Here is a 22,196-nt window from a genome sequence, read left to right as displayed (position 1 = left end):
AGTAAAGCATGGTGGAGCTTCCTTGCAGGTTTAGGGCTGCACTTCTGTACATAGAGTTGGGAATTTGGTTGTCTTAATGCTAAAAAGTACAGTGTGGTCCTATTGGTCATGCAATACCATCAAAGAGTAATCTGAGTGGTCCCAAATTAATTCTGCAGCAGGACAAATACTCCAAACATACAGTTAAAGTCATAAAGAAATGTTTTTAGTGATAGAAAAAATAGAGTACCAGAAGTGATGGAATTATGCCTTCCACAGAGTTCTGATCTCAATGTAGATGAGTCAGTCTAGGATGACATGGAGAAAAGCAACCGAAACAGCCTAAATATATGCAGGAAAATATAAGTGTGCAATCCAATAATCAATTGCTAATAATGTGAATACAAGGATTCAAAAACAAACGTATCCATATAGAGCCTGAACATTAAACATGAAAAATTAAATACAATGACCATATAAAAGTCCAACACCAGTTGGAGCAGAATTCCTTGACGTCACCACGTATCAGCCTGTTGGCAAGAGCTACGGCTGTATTACCACTGTGATTTTCAGAATCTTTAATCCCGGTCACATTGGAGAGGAGCAGTGTTTGGAGGAGTCTGGGGAGAGGATTATCCGTGTTGGCCGACACTTGCATGAGCGCAACTCTCTATAATTTGAGATCCAACTGCTCTGGTAAGCAGTGCTGATTTTGTATGAAAGAGGAGCACCGAGTGAAAACTATTTTCAAAATTTTTTGGAGCACTTGTTGGACTTTTATATGACGATTTATTTTATTTGTCATGTTTCATTTTTAGTCTCTATATGGACACTTATTGTCTTTGAATCCTTGTATTCAAATTATTAAACAATGGATTATTGGGTTGCGTGCTTATATTTTCCTACACACATTAGCTAAAGTATTCACGTTATAATAAGCAACATCACCTTTATATATATATATATATATATATATATATATATATATATATATATATATATATATATATATACACACACACACACACACACATACACATACACACATACATTTTTGGGATAAGCGCAACAGGTATGCATACTCACCTCTGTCTCTGTACTCTCTACTTGTGCAGTCATAGCTTGATCCTTGTGTGCAGTCAAGGCGTGTTCTCCAGCTAGGAGCAACATGCTGAGTCCTCCCATTTGTGTTGGATCTACCAAAGAAACAGAATTATAAGGGTGCACAATGAAAAGTATTTGGACAACCAAATGGAAAAACAATGTGTTGTGGAACCAAGTTAAAATTTTCATTACCAAACTAGTCACTATTTCTTTCAACTGCTGTTCATTAGGATAGTAAATATACACACATTACTATAGGAACGTTTAAGGCAGGTGTAAAAAATAAAAAATTCTGTAAATTAGGAATGCTTTCAGAATTAGATGTGTGAATAGTTTTATTTTTTTTATCAATTAACAAACCAAAAAGTAAATTAACAAAAGAGAAGGCACTTTTATGGGTACTGCCTGACGCTAATGATGGGGCACTGACTGGCAGCTGATCTGTACTTCTCATGGGGGCTGTGCTGAAAATCAATGTGCTAATTATCAGCACAGACCCCCCCCCACCTCTGACAGGGAGAGCCGCCGATCGTCTCTCCCTGTCAGCGCGAACCGATGAAAGCCGTTTACTGGTACTTCCTGGTTCACGCTGTGATCAGCTATGTTTGGTCACCGCTGACCACATGGCGAGGAGCTTCCGTCAGAGGCTCCTTACTACAATCGGAGATGAGGTGTGTCAGACTGACACATATCGCCGTGCTGCATGTACCCGGAGGCGCGTGCCGGCATGTAATCCTGCTGGACGTTATATGATGCCCAGTCAGGATAACTGAACCACTGCCCAGCTGTCATTTTGCTATTGGCCGGGAAGTGGTTAAAGTGATACTAAAATCTCTAATATTAAAAAAAAAAAAAAACATGCTATACTTACCTATCCATTCGGACACTGAGCCATAGCCCCGACCCTTCCCCCTTTCTCTCCTCATTGGCTGACTGACTTTGATTGATAGCAGCAGGAGCCAATGGCGCCAATGAGGAGGGGAGTCCAGGGCAGCCGAGACACTCCTGCAACATCGCTGGATCTAGATGGGACTCGGGTAAGTATTAGGGGGGGGGCTTCTTCACACAGACTGCATTAAGTTAAAAAAAAATTCTGCCTTTACAACCACTTTAAGGTAACCATATTCAGAACAGGAATATCATTAAAATGCTGATGGTTAAATGGTGTGTGGAAATATGTATTAAGTATTTAGATTTTTTCAGCTATTTAAATTAATTTGTAATGTGTAACTTCATTTGTATTGAAGTTACACATGACTTCAGCAAAAAAAAAAAAAAAGTCAGCTTCAGAAAAGTAAGCCATGTACCAATAGAGACAAACTAATAAGGCACAAGTACATTTTCCTAACATAAACCATCATCACAAGAAAGAAAACATTTGGGGGGGGAAACTATGCAGATGGATTTGACCTCCCAAACAGCAACAAAGTGCCTGTTTATCCTTTTATCTTGTGTTCACTTACTGCATTATTGTCAAAAATCTACTGAGAGTAGATGTAGTCAGTATTGCAAGCACTGTCAGTAGGCATTAAAAGAAGAAAATCTCTGCTTCTGCTGAAGGCCAATGAAGCAATCTAATGGTAGCCGACACACACTGAAACTCCCCGTTATGAGCACATTTTACATTACGGGCTCTGCCCAAAGCAAAGAATTGCATGTGCACTTTGTAATAGCTTCCTTTTATTCTGTTATTTAATTTATGGCCATAAACTGATCTAATATAAAAATGGATCACACAATACCATGTCAGAGAACAGGCAACAGATATTATACAGGTGCATCTCAAAAAAATTAGAATAGCCTCAAAAAATTTAATTTCAGTAATTCAATTCAAAAACTGAAACTCAAATTATATGGATTCATTACACACAAAGTGATATATTTCTTTTCTTTTTCTTACCACTTCAGACTCAACCCAAAAAGGACAACGAGACTTGCTCACGGTCTTTCCGCCCACAACGTCTCTTGTAAGGTTTCGCATCATGTGTGTTTTTTTTTTTTACGAAAAATTATTCGTTGTTGCACATACCAAAATTATAATAAACCTTATTGTCACCGGCGTGATACAGCTAAAGTATACCCGTAGTTCTTCGATTTATTTACCCCCCACTCCTCACCCCCCCCCCCGGATCTGTATGTCTCCATTATTGTTTAACTTATGTATTTATTTTTTCAACTGTCTGTTTCCAACATTGCCTGCGCAAATTTTCCTGACATTTTAAAGGCTCTCCGTTTTTCCCATATTGCTCTATGTCTATCGTCCCCTCTCAGCTCTCCCCGCCCAAAGTATTCAATTTCTGCTATATAGTCTACTCGCTGTATCCACTCTTTTATTGATGGTCTCTTTGGATGCAACCAATTTTTTGGAATTAGGCCCTTTGCTGCATTTAGCAGCACCGGGACCAGAGTAGTACCATACTGTTTTTTTGTTTTCTTTGTTCCATGAAATAAACAAGTCAGAGTTTCGCAGGACCTTCTCCCCTGTTATTTCTTCTATATACACTAAAACTTCTTCCCAGTACTCTTGTATTCTCGGCAATCCCACCAGATGTGCATCGTCGTTCCTTTTTGCTTACAATCGCTCCAACACAGCGCAGAGTTATTTGGATGTATTTTACTCATTGTCTCTGGGGTCAAGTGCCAGCGTACCATACACTTGTAGTTTGCTTCGATTGTGGTAATATCGGCAGCAAAATTGAACACTGCGCCTATCATTTGTGAATCCTCTAACTTTTTACCCATGTCGTTTCCCCACTTTTCTACACATGTCAATCTTCCCTGCGTCTCTAGGTTCGTTAGTATTCTGTATAGTAACGCTATTCCATGTTTTAGTGGCTTTTCAATGTTACATAGATTCTCTATTGGGTTTAATGTTTTATTGTCCCTAATCGGTCGTGGTAAAGTGCTCACAGAGTGTTTTAACTGAAAGTACTCCCATTCACTGAAGTGTTGAACCCCCTCTGGTGTTTTTAAATCATACCTTGACCTTATTTTACCTTGTGTGTGTGACAATATCTTTTAATTTTTTAGCTCCTAGTTGCTTTCCCATCCGTGTCTTATTTCCTGGTGGAAATAAATTTGTGCCGGCTAATGGGATTAATGGGGAGTTATACTCCCATTTTTCCCGCCTATATAGTGTGTCCCATATTTTAAATACATTCTTCGTTATACTGTGCGTTTCTGTGCCCAAATCTCTAACTTTAGGTGGTATCCAAACATTCTTATTTAATTGTGTTGTGCCTATTATATCTTCCATCTGTACCCACTTCTTTTTAGTGTGTGTATTTGTCCATTCTGCTAACCTTGGTAGTATTACCGCGTAATATTATCGTTTTATGTCTGGGAGTGCTAACCCCCCGTTATTTTTTTTACGACTAAGAAGTGTGTAGTTTACTCTGGCCTTTTTGCCCTGCCAAATGTATTTCAAGATTAATGTTTTCATTATCTTAAAAAAACTCTGGAATTTTTTTAGGAAGCATTTGAAATTTATAGATTATTTTTGGTAGTATCATTTTTAATGCGTTAACCCTGCCTATCCAGGAGATGGGTTTCCTTGCTAAGTTTTTCATATCTTGTTTTATTTCATTAAATAAAGAAACATAGTTGGCCAAATACAGTTTTTCAACTTTGGGTTTAATCTTTATTCCTAAATATGTTAAGGTTTTTTTCTCCCAAGTAAATGGGAATTCTTTCTGTAGTTCTATTTCTTCTTTAAAAGTGATATATTTCAAGCATTTCTTTCTTTAAATTTTGATTATGGCTTACAGCTAATGAAAATCCAACATTTAGTATCTCAGAAAATTAGAATATTACAGAAGACTAATACATTTTTTTTTTTTAATACAGAAATGTTGGCTTACTAAAAAGTATGTCCATATACAGTATAGTATGCACTTAATACTTGGGCTCCTTTTGCATGAATTATTGCATGAATGAGGTGTGGCCTGGAGGCAATCAGCCTATGGCAGAGCTGAGGTGTTATGAAAACCCAGGTTGCTTTGCTAGCGGCCTTCAGTTCTTCTGCATTGTTGGGTCTAGTGTCTCATCTTCCTCTCGACAATATCCCACAGATTCTCCATGGGGTTTAGGTCAGGTGAGTTTGCTGGCCAATCAAGCATAGTGATACCATGATCATTAAAATAGGTATTGGTACTTTTGGCAGTGTGGGCAGGTGCCAAGTCTTGCTGGAATACAGAATAAGCATCTCCCGTAATGCTGGTCAGCAGAGGGGAGCATGAAGTGCTCTAGAATTTCCTGGTAGAGGGCTGCACTGACTTTGGACTTGATAAAACACAGTGGATCAACACAAGCAGATGACATGGCTCATCAAATCATCGCAGACTGTAAAAACTTCACATTCGACCTCCTGCAACTTGGACTCTGTGCCTCTCCACTCTTCCTCCAGACTATGGGACCTTGATTTTCAAATGAAATGCAAAACTTACTTTCATCCGAAGAGATGACTTTGGACCACTGAGCAACAGTTTTTCTTAGCCCAGGTAAGACACTTCTGACATTGTCTCTGGTTCAGGAGTGGCTTGACACAAGGAATGCGACAGGTCCCATGTCCTGGATACATCTGTGTGTGTTGGCTCTTGAAGCACTGACACCAGCTGTAGTCCACTCCTTGTAACTCTCCCCTAAATTCTTCACAATCCTCACAAGGCTGCGGTTATCCCCGTTTGTGTACCTTTTTCTACCACACTTTTATCTTCCATTCAATTTTCCATTAATATGCTTGGATAAAGCACTCTGTGAACAGCCAGCTTCTTTAGCAATGACCTTTTGTGACCTACCCTCCTTGTGGAGGGTGTCAATGACGGTCTTCTGTACAACTGTCAAGTCAGCAGTCTTCCCCACGCTTGTGTAACCTACTGAACCAGACTCAGAGGCCATTTAAAGGCTCAGGAAACCTTTACAGGAGTTTTGAGTTAAATAGCTGATTAGAGTGTGACACCACAAGTCTACAATATTGAACTTTTTCACAATATTCAAATTTTCTGAGATACTGAATGTTGGGTTTTCACTAACTGTAAGCCATAATCAAAAACAAAAGACAGAAATGCTTGAAATATATCGCTCTGTGTGTAATGAATCCATAGAATATACACATTTTTCTTTCTAAACTGAATTACTGAAATAAATTTACTTTTTTATGATATTCATTTTTTCTAGATGCACCAGTATACAATTTCAGGTGTATGTCCACCTGGACACATTTTTCTTAGTTTTGAGTAGCATGTGGAAGTGTCAAGTTTTACTGCTTTTAAAAATTCCATTAGAGAGTTTATTTTTTTCTATCACTCATTGATACCACTGTGAGAGTTAAATCATCAACAGTAACAGCCCAAGGAGGCTTTAGGAGAGTAATTATAACATTTTAATTAAAATGTCCTTTAGATTTACCTTTTAACTATGTAGTACAAGGACCTGCCTGATTGCATACAAATTGAAAGTGTTTAGGTCTGACCTCATATTCTATGGTTTTGGTATATCTAAAAAGGAAAATTGTATAATGTATGGCCAGCCTAAAGCAAGAGTTGAACAACCCCCCCCCCCCCCCCCAATCAGCTTTTTTTATTGCTGTCTGTTTTCCTGTTGCAGATCTTCCCTCACTTCCCGTCTGGTGAAACAGTTGTCAGAAGGACAGGAAGTGGGGAGTCGCCTCTCTAATGGAATTCCACATAGCAGTAAGAACTTGACAAGGATTCTAACCCCTACCCATTTTATCCAAAATAATTTAAAGTGCAAGCTTTTTTTTATTGTAACAGGATATCCAATGACAATAATTCATCGATTGTTGGATGCTGGTGAAAATCATCCTTGGTTTTTTTTTCAATGGTTGGGGTCTTCAAAAGTAACATTTCTCCTCCTTTTTATAAAATTTGTGGGAGGGGCCTGGATAAAATATTATCTTTGCCCTCCCATCTCAAGAAAATGTCTGGCAAACTAAGGGTTGATTTACACGAGCGGCACTCTCCAAGCTGACATGTGGTCCAGGGTGGATCTTTTTTGGAAGGCGCTAGACCATCAGCCGCCAAGCATTCAGAAGCATCATGAATGCCCGTTTTTTTTTTAAGCTGAACAAGGATTTTGAATCAGGGTAGCATGGGTATGCAACTGCCACATTCCCCCATCCACCGGCCAATGAGTTATTTTGCTTTATGTGAAAAAAAAAAAAATAGGATTATCACTATACCAAGGTGTCCTCATGAATATCCTCATTTTTTTTTTGATTGCATAGTGGAGCCAAGTGCGATGGATACAAGACAAATTAACTTGAATAGGTCACATTTGATGATGGTGCGGCCTGACAAAGGCAATCTGTTAAATAAAATGTATTGTGCCAAACTAGAGCTGCAGTAGTGTGTAATAAGATGGTTGTCGCCCGTCCGTGCCAACTTGCGGTTGGGTGGTTGATAAGACCGCAGCTCATCCACCTAATTTTACAATCCCCTGGACACCCGTGTAAACAAGGCTTTAGTAACTATGCAATAAGCAAGGACAGATCATCACTTGCATTCCTTTTTTTAAGTATCCTTTTTTTTTTTAAGGAAAATCAGTAATGAAAAATATGTATAGACTGACAGAGCTTATCCCTGGTTGATTGATCCAGAGGCTCAGCACTTTCTGATTCACAGATCCAGAACATGAATGCAGAACAGAAGTTCTGATTTCACTTGTACGCATGTCAAAAAAAGATAACCAAATGTTAAGCATTTTAGGTCAGCAATGGCAGATTCCTCTCATGACAGGTCTCCCTTAACCTGTCAGTGTTAATGTGGAGGGGTAGGAAATCTGAGTTTTTTTGGTCTGTGTCCCTGATGTGGGAATTTAGACTATCGATCATCAGTGATAACCATTGTCTCCAGTACAGAAAGGGATGAGAATCCAGAATTGTCACAGAAACAGAAGTTGAAGGAAATGTTTCAAATGGGTACACATTTTCTGGTGACTGGTGTACCCTACAAGTAGGTTCACACTTGTAAGGACAGTGTATGCGCTTGTGTGAGCACGTCGCGGGTACAGCAGCCCATTTAAATGAATGGGATTTTGTACCCACAAGAAATGCAGAGAAAAAGCTCCCCAGCTGTTTTAAAAATGCAGCTGCATGGAAATGCTTAGTGCTTCAGCACCATGTGGATTCATACCCTCAAAAGAGTGACAATGTTTGCTAATGCGTAGGAACCAATGGCACCCCTGTGCATTTGCTAAAAAATCGTGCCCTTTGGCTGCTGGATAATTGGAACATACCCTCAAACTTGTAGAGATCGCCTTTCTGCTTCTTGCTGTAGCTTTACAGAAAGTGAAAAAAAGAAACTTTCTGATAGGAAACAAACAAAAAAAAAATCCAACTCTATCCAAAAATATAGTTTGGCTTTGCATGCACATTAAAAAAGGGGAAAAAAAAAAAAAGTCATGGGTCAATTGCATTTGATTTTAATGTTCTTAAACTAATGTTTAGTTTCTATTACAATCTTTGTTTTAGATGTACAAATTTAAAGCCAACCTTCACCCTCTGATTTTTTTTCTTCTTCTTCTTCCCCCTTGTTTTTAAATTTAGAAATGAAAAAAACCCTACCCCCACCTCAAATATGTCTTTTTGGGGACCCGGGCCCACTCTTGCACATTCTCTTCACTATGCAAGAATGACGTATTCACAATTCCCAAAGCCTCCTTGTATACATGTCAAACATCCCATGGGGTTTCAAAGCAATCACCAGCCTACTGCATAATCACTGGACAATTCTTTGTACACTGTGCATGTGCAGCAGTGAGGCATCTGGGGGCCAGGTGAAAATAACTCAGAAAGACACCTGGCCCCTGATGATGTCAGCATAGAAGATGGCAGTACAGGACCGGGGAGGGAGGCAGCAAATGGGAAGGCTTTAACAGACAAACGCTGAATTTACTAGCGGTGTATGTTTCTTTTTAGGACAATCAGTAGAAAAGGTAAGAAACCCCCAAAAAATAAATAAAAAACACAGGGGACTGAAGTTCCTTTTTAATTTGTGACAAAGGATTCCCAGAGAAGTACAAGTGAATATTTAAAAAAGAGACCGCACAGAAATAACTCATTGCCATGACTGAAATCTCTGATTGAGCAACCAATAAAAGATGAGACACACCTAATTTTCTTCACAACAGGAGGTACGGCAACATTAGACAAGTAATCCAAGGTCTCATTCACACAGGACCCATATCCTCACAGATGTCATATTGGGAGCAGCAGCTGCGTCCGTGCAGCCACTGCATTCCAATTGACAGCCATGGAACTGCCTTCACATGGATAAATCTGCTGACTGGAGAAAACTACTTATATCTTTTGTTGTATATTTTATTCTTACTTGACCCCCCGCCCCCCCAAAAAAAAAGAAAAAAAAACTATGGTTTTTAGTGCCGACCATAACTAAAAGAAGAAATTATACAAAACCACTATACAATCCCAAGGGGAAAGATTTTTTCTTAAAAGTTTAGCTTTTATAATGACTAACAGGTTGTTTTGTTTACAGATAAAATGGCAGAAAAAAAAAAAAAAGAGAGAAGATCAACTCACCTGCTATGCCAAAATTTATCTGTGGCATTTCCTCTTCTTTAGACTCTTTCTTGACACTTGGAATTTCCTTAATGGAGTCTGGAGGAAAAGCCCAAAGTTTCTTCCTTGTTGTCACAGTAGGAGATTGGGCTTGTATTGGTTTATTTGTTGTAGGGCACCATTTATAACCAGGGTGTGCTTTCATAAATGCATCCTTGTACTAAAAGAGAAAAAAGAAAAACTAAAAAAATATCCAATAAAAAGGATCAAGCATGCACATTGTCCCTGCCCAGTAACAGCCCATTCTGGGTCTTCCTCATACAACAATTAGAATTCTGCTAGCATTAGTAAATAGTTAGTATCATATTTACTTAGTTCAGCCCTCAAGATTTTCCCTCGCCTGCTCGCATTTGGCGAGTACATTTTTGAGCAGTGCGAGTATGGACAGGGCTGTTCCATGTATCCAGTTCCCCTCCCGCCGCGCACACACTCGCAGTGCGAGCTTTGCTAAGTTATGAACCAGCCAGCGCCGCCCCGCTCCACCTTCCACACATTGCCGCTTGGGAACGCCCCTCCCCACCTCCCACACAACACAGGCAAAGGAAGGAAGTGTTCCAGCCAGCGCCGCCCCGCTCCACCTTCCACACATTTGGGAACGCCCCTCCCCACCTCCCACACTACACAGGCAAAGAAAGTAAGTGTTCCAGCCAGCGCCGCCCTGCTCCACCTTCCACACATTGCCGCTTGGGAATACCCCTTCCCACCTCCCGCACTACACAAGCAAAGGAAGAAAGTGTTCCAGCCAGCGCCGACCCTCTCCACCTTACACACATCTCTGTGCACAGGCTAGCAGCAGAATTGTGAAAAGCAATGTATCAATCGGCGTCGCTTGGGAATGCCCTCTCCACCTCCGTATGGGACCGCCCCGCTCCACCTCCCATAGGCTAGCAGCTTTGCACAGTGTACCAGCTGTCTGGGACCGCCTCTCTCCACCTCCCACTTATCCAATGAGTGCACCAATGCCTGACCCCAGTGGCTGCAGTACAATGGTATGTAAGAATGTGACAGTCTGTTGTGATGTTCTGAAGGCATTTGGGGACTGAACAAAAAGTTTGCTGGGAGTAAGGGGGGATTAAGAGAACATATGTGCTGGATTGAGGGGCAGATTAATTGGAGGCATAGGTCTGAATCATCCCCCCCCCCAATCCATTATACCTATGACTCCAATTCTGCCCCCTCCCCCCATCCTATCATACCTATGCCTCCAATACCCCCCCCCCCCATTATATCATACATATGCCTCCAATACCTCCCCCCCCCCCCTTCTATCATACCTATGCCTCCAATACCACCCCCCCTCCCCCCATTCTTTCATACCTATGCCTCCAATTCGCCCCCCCCCCCCCCTCTATCATACCATAATATAGATTGGGGGGAGAGGGGAGTGGCATTGGAGGCATAGGTATGATAGGTTGGGGGGGGGGGGGGCGGAATTGGGGGCATAGGTATGATAGAATGGGGGTAGGAGGACCGAATTGGAGGCAGAGGTATGATAGAATGGGGGGAGGGGGGGGGGATTAGAGGCATAGGTACGCTGGTGATAGGAGGTGTGCTGGGGGGGTCATTAAAAGCACAAAGCATAGGTTTGCTGAGGTGGCATTGGAGGCAGAGACATACTGGGAAGAGGGATTATAGGTATAGAGGTGTGCTAGGGGGAGAAGGGATTGTAGACATAGGTGTGATGGAGAGGGGAGGCGTTGGAGGTAGAGGCGTACTGGGGGAGGCGTTGGAGGTAGAGGCGTACTGGGGGAGGCGTTGGAGGTAGAGGCGTACTGGGGGAGGCGTTGGAGGTAGAGGCGTACTGGGGGAGGCGTTGGAGGTAGAGGCGTACTGGGGGAGGCGTTGGAGGTAGAGGCGTACTGGGGGAGGCGTTGGAGGTAGAGGCGTACTGGGGGAGGCGTTGGAGGTAGAGGCGTACTGGTTGTAGTTATTTATTTTTGAAACTTAATTCTGAATAAAACAGTTAACAGTGTTATTTCATGAGATCATTTACAAGGGCGTGTTTAGGGGTGGGGCAACAGGTGGCGAGTAACTCTTAAGGCCTGGCTAGTAGCTCAGGACTTGAAATTTTGAGGCCTGACTTAGTTTACACATTACGTCGGTTACTTCCTGGTCTCTTGCCTAGGCAAATATTGTCATACGTCCCAGGGGTCTTGAGGAGGAGAAGAGGGTTTTTCTCAGCTAAGCACACTCTCCTGCATGCATGGTTGAGCTAAGGCCAGATGGATTCCAGGAGATAAATGCTAAATTAATCATATGTCCTTACTCAAGATGGCCACAGACATAAATGCTTTGGGTGTTTTTCATAGTTACTTCTAAAGAAAACAAATCATAGAGACATGGATGGGTGGGTGCGTTTGCCTTGAATATTATGGAAAACAAGGAACAATATTGCGCTAATCTAAAACACACAAAGAAAAATGAATGGGCTGAAAATCGCATTGCACTGGACTCACACAGGATCGTTGAGCATGTTTCTGTGCAATTCCAGTGGGAATCCCTAAAAGGTGAACTGCAGGAGTTGGAATTCTGTGCTGTGCCCCTGCTCTATAAACCCCTATGTGATGTGACGTCCTTACTCACAATGGATGACCATTAGTCCCGCAAAGTATCAGAGAGAAGAGGTGAATTGCAGGCTGCCAGGAGTGTACGAGAGGAGTGCTGGCTGCCAGGGGGAGCAAGGGAGAAGAAGGTAAAAGTACATATTTAATGGTGGCAGTGCAAGGAGAGCTGCACTACAAAAGATAGTATTTTCATATTCCTAAACTTCAGCTTTAAAAAATTGTTAATGGCTGCTGTTAGAGCACATTTACAGCAACTACACAAGCATCTAGACTACAACTACATCCTAAAGAATCAATTTCAAGGGCCAGATTCATGTACATTTGCGGCGGCGTAACGTATAGCATTTACGTTACACCGCCGCAAGTTTTACGGGCAAGTGCTTGATTCACAAAGCACTTGCCTGTAAAGTTGCGGCGGCGTAGCGTAAATCCCTCCGGCGCAAGCCCGCCTAATTTAAATGATCCACGCCCCATTTGAATTAGGCGCGTTCCCATGCTCCGTTTTGAAATTTCCCACCGTGCTTTGCGCGAAATGACGTTGCACTGACGTGATTTTTTGAACGTCGACGTGAGTTACGTCCTTTCCTATTCACGGACGACTTATGCAAAAAAAAATAAAAAAAATTAATTCGACACGGGAACAACGCCCATACTTTAACATGGCAAGTCTAAAGATAGACCAGGAAATAGCAGTTTTAACTATACGCCAGGAAAAGCCGACTAGCGACGACGTAAGAGAATGCGACGGCCGCGCGTACCTTTGTGAATCGCCGTAAACAGCCAATTAGCATACCCGACGCGGAGAACGACGCAAACTCCACCCAGCAGGAGCCGAATTATTACACCTGTCTGATCGAAGCCGTCGTATCTTGGTTTGAGGATTCAAACTAAAAGATACGACGCGGCAAATTTGAAAATACGCCGGAGTATCAGTAGATACTCCGGCGTATTTCTTCTGTGAATCTGGCCCCAAAATTCCAAATCCTTTCACCTAACAGTGATATTATTGTGGAAGTGATAGAACCAATTCCTACTGACACGATGAGCCATATTCTATAAAACGTTACTTATGTCACAGTCCTTTCATTGTGCTTGTGTCAGTCATTCATAAATCCTATATGTGTCCAACCCATGCAAACTTCAGCAATAGTCTGTAATACACACACATATATACACACGCACTATGTGTATATATATATATATATATATATATATATATATATATATATATATATATATATATATATATATATATATATATATATATATATATATATATATATATATATATATAAACACACACACACACACACACATATATATATATATATATATATATATATCACACACATCATTTTACTTCTTATCAAAATCACAATGGCCTGCAAGCATTAACAGCTTGTCATTGTACACAACACAAGTACAGTCTCCATCGCCAGACGACTATTGAAATAATACAGTGTCAGTAGAGCTGAATGCATAGCCAATATGACAACCAATTTTACAGTTTCAGTAAGTCAATGAAAATGTGAAAGCGACTATTATTTCTGTATATAAGGCCACACTTGGTGCCAGATGGCCGCTGCAGACATCATAGACAACAACTTCCTGAAAGATAAAGTTCTCCCTCTTCAAGCTATGGACCCCACAGTTACACTGTGCAAGGTTTAGTGCGACGCAGCGACAGCATATATAAAAAATGCAACCAGATATGACTTCAGCCTCACATGCACAGACTCAGCTATCTCCACACTCATCCACACAGTACACAGCCATAAGAATCCACACCTCCTCACCGTGACATATTTACTTCCCTTTGACTCGTAAATCGTCCACATGCAGGCAAGTTACGTACACTAGGTAAACACTAAGGATTAAACATACAGAAATTGCATGGATGCCAGTCCTGGCCCTTTACTATTCTATACTTTCAAGTTTCTGTTTCAGCTTCAATAGAAAGAGAAGAGAAAAGAAAAAAAAAAAGCCTCCGCCTGGAAAACACAACTAGCATGTCATAGCACCATCTGCTGACCAAAATAAGTAAAACAACGGCTGTGCATTCACTAGTTGAATTCATTATCTATGGGATGCCATATGCCAGCAAGTCATTTGTATACGCAGAGATCTAAAGCACACCTTAGCAGGATATTAGGACATAATTTAGAAGTATATCTAACTAGTTACACTCCATGGGAATAGTGTACAGGAAAAACGACATTCAGCTTACATTAGAACAACACAACCAGTCAGTTTAATCAGAATGCCAAAATTAATAAGTAAAACAAGCAAACCTTCAAATAAGGCTGAAAATAAGTCAAATTACACTGAACCATTCACTATAGCTGTTACTTGAAAGCATCTCACACTCTAATGTTCCAGGTCATTCACTATGCCAGGTGAACACTACTAGTGTATATGAATGTTAGGATATAAATATATATGAGTGGATTAAATTTATTGGTAAATGTGTTAACATCAGAACAAATCCAGATAAGGCCCCTGTCACACTTGTACGACTTTTCCCACAATTTGGGACTGCAAAGTAGCATGACAAGTCGTTCCCCGTGATTTCCAATGACAACCATTCATATTAGTGCAACTTCAAGTCATTCTGACTTCATAGTAGTCCTTGCACTACTTTGGTCTGATTTTGATGCCAATTACACAGGCATTCCTTGAAATCACGGCAAAATCGTGGCCGCAAAATCACGGTGAAGTCGCACAAGTGTAAAAGGTGCCCAAGGCTTAATGTACAAACATGGTAGTTTCTTCTTCAGCAGAGACAGTGAAGCTGGTCAGAAATAGGGGGAAGATGGATGGAGCCAAATACAGGGCATTCTTAGAAGAAAGCCTTTAGAGTCTGCAAAAGACTTGAGACTGTGGCGGAGGCTCACCTTCCAGCAGAGCTACAATGGAATGGTTTAGAGCAGGGGTGTCAAACTGGCGGCCCTCCAGCTGTTGCAAAACTACAAGTCCTATGAGGCATTGCAAGGCTAACAGTTACAAGTAGAGGTCGACCGATATATCGGCCGGCCGATATATCGGGCCGATATTCAGTCATTTTGGAGAAATCGGCATCGGCCGATTATTATCCAAATGTGGCCGATATTTAGCAGATCTGCATCAGCAGAGTGTGGAGAAGGAAGGAGGAACATGGGGTTCCCCCTCCCTTCTCCACACTGTCTGCAGAGCAGTGCCGTGTGTGTGAAGGAGAATGGAGCTGTCGGACTGATGTCGGGGTGGGCGGGACCCAGGGTGGGCGGGACTCAGCTGTCCAACACCAGCCAATGGGATGAGATCATTGGCTGGATAGCTGCTGGGTCCCGCCCACCCCGGGTCCCGCCCACCTCCAACATCACGATGAATCTGAGCTCCTCTCTCTCTCTGCTCTCACAGTACATAATGTAGCTGAATGTGTGAAACTCTCTCTTCATACAGTTTCACAACTGCTGCAGAGAGAAAGAGGAGCTCAGATTCGTTGCGATGTTGAAGGTGGGCGGGACCCGGGGTGGGCGGGACTCAGCAGCTATCCAGCCAATGATCTCATCCCATTGGCTGGTGGACAGCTGAGCCCCGCCCAAACCGGGTCCCGCCCACCTTCAACATCGCAATGAATCTGAGCTCCTCTTTCTCTCTGCAGCAGTTGTGAAACTGTATGAAGAGAGAGTTTCACACATTCAGCTACATTATGTGCTGTGAAACCTGCCAGTGCCATCTGCTAATGCCAACCAGCCAGTGCCACCTGCCAATGCCATGCCAACTAGTGCCACCTGCCAATGCCAACTAGTGCCATCTGTTAATGCCATCCAGTGCCACCTGTCAATGCCATCCAGTGCCACCTGTCAATGCCATCCAGTGCCACCTGCCAATACCATCCAGTGCCACCTGCCAATACCATCCAGTGCCACCTGCCAATACCATCCAGTGCCACCTGCTAATGCCATCTAGTGCCATCCAGTGCCACCTGGCATTGCCAATGCCATCCAGTGCCACCTGCCAATGCCACCCAGTGCCATCTGCCAGTGCCATCCAGTGCCACCTGCCAGTGCCATCCAGTGCCACCTGCCAAGGCCATCCAGTGCCACCTGCCAGTGCTAACTATTGCCAATTAGTGCCACCTGCCAGTACCATCCAGTGCCACATGCCAATTAGTGCCACCTGCCAGTGCCAATTAGTGCCACCTGCCAGTGCCAATTAGTGCCACCTTAGTGCCACGTGCCAACCAGTGCCACCTGCCAGTGCCATTCAGTGCCACCTGCCAATCAGTGCCATCTGCTTTTGCCAATTGGTTCCATCCAGTGCAATCTGCCAGTGCCAATTAGCGCCACCTGCCAAAAAATAAAAAAAATCGGCCTAAAATATCGTCCGCAAAAAATCGGCATCATATATCGGCCATCGGCCGCCCCAAATTCTAAATATCGGCATCGGTATCGGCCAGAGAAAAACCCATATCGGTCGACCTCTAGTTACAAGCATGACTCTCACAGGCAGAGGCATGATGGGACTTGGAGTTTCGGAACAGCTGGAGTTTGACACCCCTGGTTTAGAGCAAAGCATATTCATGTGTTAGAATGGCCCAATCAAAGTGCAGGTCTAAATCCAACTCAGAATCTGTGGCAAGACTTGAAAATTGCTGTTCACAGACACTCTCCATCCAATCTGACAGAGCTTGAGCTATTTTGCAAAGAAGAATTGGGCAAAAATGTCTATCTATAGATGTGCTAAGCTGGTAGAGACATCCCCAAAAAGACTTCCAGCTGTAATTGCAATGAAAGGTGATTCTACAAAGAACTGACTCAGGGGTGCGGAATACAAACACCACACTTTTAAGATATTTATAAAAAAATAAATAATGTAAAACAATTTATAATTTTCCTTCAACTTCACAATTATGTGCCACTTTTTGTTGGTCTATCACATAAAGTCCCCCCAAAAAATAAGATTTTTTGTACTCACCGTAAAATCCTTTTCTCCGTCGTCCATGGACAGACACAACCTTCACAAGTCTTGACATATGGGTTATGTTCCTGTTCATAGGAGAGGACCATCTCCTATGAACAGGAACATAACCTATATGTCAAGACTTGTGAAAGGCTGTGTCCGTCCATGGACAAAAAGAGAAATACATTTACTTTATTTTGTAAATATTTTGTTATATCTTTTCATGTGACAACACTGAAGAAATTACACTTTGCTACAATGTAAAGTAGTGAGTGTACAGCTTTTATAACCGTGTAACATTTCTGTCCCCTCAAAATAACAACACACAGACATTAATGTCTAAAACGCTGAAAACAAAAGTGAGTACACCCCTAAGTGAAAATATCCAAATTGGGCCCAAAGTGTCAATATTTTGTGTGGCCCAATTATTCTCCAGCACTGCCTTAACCCTCTTGAGCATGGAGTTCACCAGAGCTTCACAGGTTCCTCAACAAAAGAGAAGAGTTACAATGTATCATTTGGTTCTTTTGTATCAAAGGGATAAACTTCCGTCTGTAAATTATGCCAGTTTAACCACTTAAAGCACAGGTGTAAAATACAAGGCCCGCAGGCCGAATCTGGCCCTCCAGACAATTTCATGTGGCCCTCGCACCTCTCCTGCAGCTGCAGGAGAGTTCCAGCCCTCCTCTGGTCCTCCTTCAGACCATTACTTTCTGCTTTCAAGCAATGCATCCAGCTTCTTCCCAGCCGCAGCATAAGGAAAGGGGGGTGCACTGTGACGTAAGGGAGAGTGGGGGACTCAACTTCTGATGGTGGGGGGCTCTTGACATCCAATGTAAGTGGAGGTGATGCGTTGGACATCGAATCTTACAGATACAACCGGCCCTTTTGAGGGAAATCATAATGCTGATGCGGCCCACCATGAAATTGAGTTTGACACTCCTGACTTAAAGGCTAAGCCTTTTCTGACATTTGTTGCTTACAAGTTAAAATCAGTATTTTTGCTAGAAAATTTCTTTCAACCCCCAAAATTTTTTTTATATATATATATATATATATATATATATATATATATATATATATATATATATATATATATATATATATGAGACCCTAGAGAATAAAATGGCAATCGTTGCAATATGTTATGTCACGATGTATTTGCGCAGCCGTCTTTCAAACGCAATTTTTGGGGAAAACATACACTTCAATTAATTAAAATAAAACTAAACAGTAAAATTTGCCTAAATTTTTTTGTATAATGAGAAAGATGATGTTGCGCGGTGAGAATTATGATGTTTATTTTAAGCAAAAAAACAAACAAACAAACAAACACATGATTCTCATTTATCCAGAATCGTGCAGCTCTAGTAAACATTGAACGAAAATCGTTCGTTCTGTTCTCGTATGAGGAGTTTGTCCCTTTGGAAAGTTTTGTTGGGAAGGTTGGAATCGGCTGTTGAAAATGAAAATGTTCACACGATTTTCTTTTACGAGCCTTTACAGTTCATGCTTTTGCAGGTCTAGTCATTAATAGTCAAATACCATCATAGTGACAATAATATGTTATTATGTGGGGTTACCTTCAAAACATGAGCAGCTGTTAAGATGTGAGGACACTATTGGTAAGTGGTGGGCATAACTTGCATAACATAACTCCTGCCTAACAAAAAACATATATTACAGCAAATACAATTCTGCACTACAAAAAAAATAAAAGATTTTTAAGGTCTGATTTGTCAATGTATTTTGCGGAATAATGGTCAATCTTTAAGTTAAACCAAAGCTCTACATGAAATTCAAATATTTTGATTTACAAAGCAGACTGTATGATTATATTTAGTCCAACAAACCTCTTTTGCCATGTCGGTATACTTCTGCTTTTCATTAGGATCCAGGTAGGCCCACCAATCTGCCAATATTTTTGTAGCACCACGGTTATCCAGTCGAGGATGCTCCTGACGCACAAGGGAGCGGTGACGCTTGCAGAACAGTAGAAAAGCGTTCATTGGTCGGCGAGCTCTCTGTTCAGGTGATTCACTGTCTTCTGCTTCATCACCCTCATGTTCAAGACCATCAGCATCAAGGAGTTGGACCTTAAATAGACAGTTATGTAGAATATTAAATAATATATTATACCTTGTGATTATGAGTGGGATTATGCAAATATAATAGAATAGATTATAATTTTCTAAAATGGAATGAAAAGACATCACAAAAAAGATGTTTATCCCATATGGACTACAGCAAGTTTACTTTTCAGCTATGGGCCTAGTCATTTTGAAATCATGATGAGTTTCCTGGCCACAAGCTACTTCCTCAGATAACATAAAAATATAGTGATGGCAATAAAGAAAAGGAAAATGCAAGAACAGGTATACGTTTCAATAAAAATCTGTATGTAGATTAAACTCAGAACAAGGATGAAGCATAATATAAAAAGAACAGTGTGTCAAATACTATAAAGTAACAATTATTGGACATTAATTATTCTATATTTATTCTTTAACCACTTAACGACCGCCGCACGCCTATATACGTCCGCACAATGGCACGGACAGGCACAAGGGCGTATATATACGCCCTTGCCTTCTAGCGGGTGGGGGGTCCGATCGGGACCCCCTCCGCTGCGTGCCGCGGGCGGATTCCCTCGGGGAGCGAGCCGGGACGACGGCGCGGCTATTCATTTATCGCCGCTCCGTCGCGATCGCTCCCCGGAGCTGAAGAACGGGGAGAGCCGTATGTGAACACGGCTTCCCTGTGCTTCACTGTGGCGGCGCATCGATCGCGTCATTCCCTTTATAGGGAAGACACGATCGATGACGTCATTCCTACAGCCACACCCCCCTACAGTTGTAAACACACACACAGTGATCCTTAACTCCTACAGCGCCCCCTGTGTTTAACTCCCAAACTGCAACTGTCATTTTCACAACAAACAATGCAATTTAAATGCATTTTTTGCTGTGAAAATGACAATGGTCCCAAAAATGTGTCAAAATTGTCCGAAGTGTCCGCCATAATGTCGCAGTCACGAAAAAAATCACTGATCGCCGCCAATAGTAGTAAAAAAAATAATAATTAATAAAAATGCAATAAAACTATCCCCTATTTTGTAAACACTATAAATCTTGCGCAAACCAATCGATAAACGCTTATTGCGATTTTTTTTACCAAAAATAGGTAGAAGAATACGTATCGGCCTAAACTGAGGGAAATTTTTTTTTTATATATGTTTTTGGGGGATTTTTATTATAGCAAAAAGTAAAAAATATTGAATTTTTTTCAAAATTGTCGCTCTATTTTTGTTTATAGCGCAAAAAATAAAAACCGCAGAGGTGATCAAATACCACCAAAAGAAAGCTCTATTTGTGGGGAAAAAAGGACGCCAATTTTGTTTGGGAGCCACGTCGCACGACCGCGCAATTGTCTGTTAAAGCGACGCAGTCCCGAATCGCAAAACCTGGCCTGGGCATTTAGCTGCAAAATGGTCCGGGGCTTAAGCGGTTAACCACATAAGGACCAGAAGGATTTGCCCCCTTAATGACAGGTCATTTTTTTGCAATACGGCTTTAACCACTTAAAGACCTCAGGTGTTTTTCAGATTTGTTTTTTGCAAGACTAAAACAGTTTTTTCTGCTAGAAAATTACTTAAAACCCCCAAACATTATATATATATTTTTTTCTAACACCCTAGAGAATAAAATGGCGGTCATCGCAATACTTTTTGTCACACCGTATTTGCGCAGCAGTCTTACAAGCGCACTTTTTTTGGAAAAAATTTACTTTTTTGAATTAAAAAATAAGACAACAATAAATTTGGCCCAATTTTTTTATATATTGTGAAAGATAATGTTACGCCGAGTAAAATGATACCCAACATGTCACGCTTTAAAATTGCGCCCGCTCGTGGCATGGCGTCAAACTTTTACCCTTAAAAATCTAGATAGGCGACGTTTAAAAAATTCTATAAGTTGCATTTTTTGAGCTACAGAGTAGCTCTAGGGCTATAATTATTGCTCTCGCTCCAACGATCGCGGCGATACCTCACTTGTGTGATTTGAACACCGTTTTCATATGCGGGCGCTACTCGCGTATGCGTTCGCTTCTGCGCGCGAGCTCGTCAGGACGGGGCGCTTTAAAAAAATTTTTTTTTTGTTTTCTTATTTAATTTTATTGATTTTATTATTTTTTACACTAAAATATAAAAAAAAAAAATGATCACTTTTATTCCTATTACAAGGAATGTAAACATCCCTTGTAATAGAAAAAAGCATGACAGGTCCTCTTAAATATGAGATCTGGGGTCAAAAAGACCTCAGATCTCATATTTAGGCTTAAATGCAAAAAAAAAAAAAAAAAAAAAGGAAAATTTGTCATTTAAAAAAATGACAGAAAAAAAATTGTCTCTTTAAGAGGCTGGGCGGGACAGACGTTTTGACGTCACTTCCGCCCAGCAGAGCTATGAGGACGGGTGGGGGCCATCTTGCCCTCACTCAAGCGTACTGACTGGAGGAGGAGAGAGATCGCTGTTCCTGATCACTAGGATCAGCAGATATCTTTCTACTCCCCTGTCAGAACAGGGATCTGTCCGTTTACATTGAAAGATCCCTGTTCTGGCTCTCTGAGGTGCGACATCATGCCCGCAGCCATGCCAACCTACTGAAGTATAATGATGGCAGCTGGTCAGCAAGCGGTTAATGTGCTTCTTCGTTAATCACTTGCCTCTGGAAGATTTATCCCCTTTGATGATCAGGCCATTTTTTGATAAGGCACTGTGTTGCTTTAACTGACAATTGCGTAGCTATGCAGCGCTGTATCCCCAGAAAATGTTTCCCCCTCCCCCCAACAAATATAGCTTTCATTTGGTGGTATTTGATCACTACTGTTTTTTTTATTTTTCACTTTCACATTTTACAAACAAAAAAAGACTAACAATTTTGAAAAAATTAATAATCATCATCTCCTATAAACCATATCCAAAAAATGGGTTGAAAAAATATATACATTTC

General features: G+C 41.4%; 1 protein-coding gene across 5 annotated transcripts in view; it reads right to left on the bottom strand.

The window, feature by feature from the left end:
- Positions 1-22,196, bottom strand: part of BBX (BBX high mobility group box domain containing) — a 93,907-nt gene that overhangs the window by 35,436 nt on the left and 36,275 nt on the right. For 4 of the 5 annotated variants that reach the window (XM_040336635.1, XM_040336636.1, XM_040336637.1 and 1 more), the window contains 3 exons: positions 19,038-19,280; positions 9,641-9,839; positions 1,066-1,175 (listed from right to left, as the gene is read on the bottom strand). In XM_040336635.1, coding sequence (XP_040192569.1) covers positions 1,066-1,175; positions 9,641-9,839; positions 19,038-19,280 — 552 coding nt within the window. Of the gene's footprint in view, positions 1-1,065; positions 1,176-9,640; positions 9,840-14,039; positions 14,499-19,037; positions 19,281-22,196 lie in introns of those variants that run through there. The other variant, XM_040336639.1, reaches the window with a different exon arrangement.

Source organism: Rana temporaria, chromosome 2 (assembly GCF_905171775.1).
Source record: "Rana temporaria chromosome 2, aRanTem1.1, whole genome shotgun sequence".
In the NCBI taxonomy this organism is placed as follows: domain Eukaryota; kingdom Metazoa; phylum Chordata; class Amphibia; order Anura; family Ranidae; genus Rana; species Rana temporaria.
The sequence above is the reverse complement of the archived record's forward strand: the minus strand, read 5'-3'. Positions and strand labels throughout refer to the sequence as shown.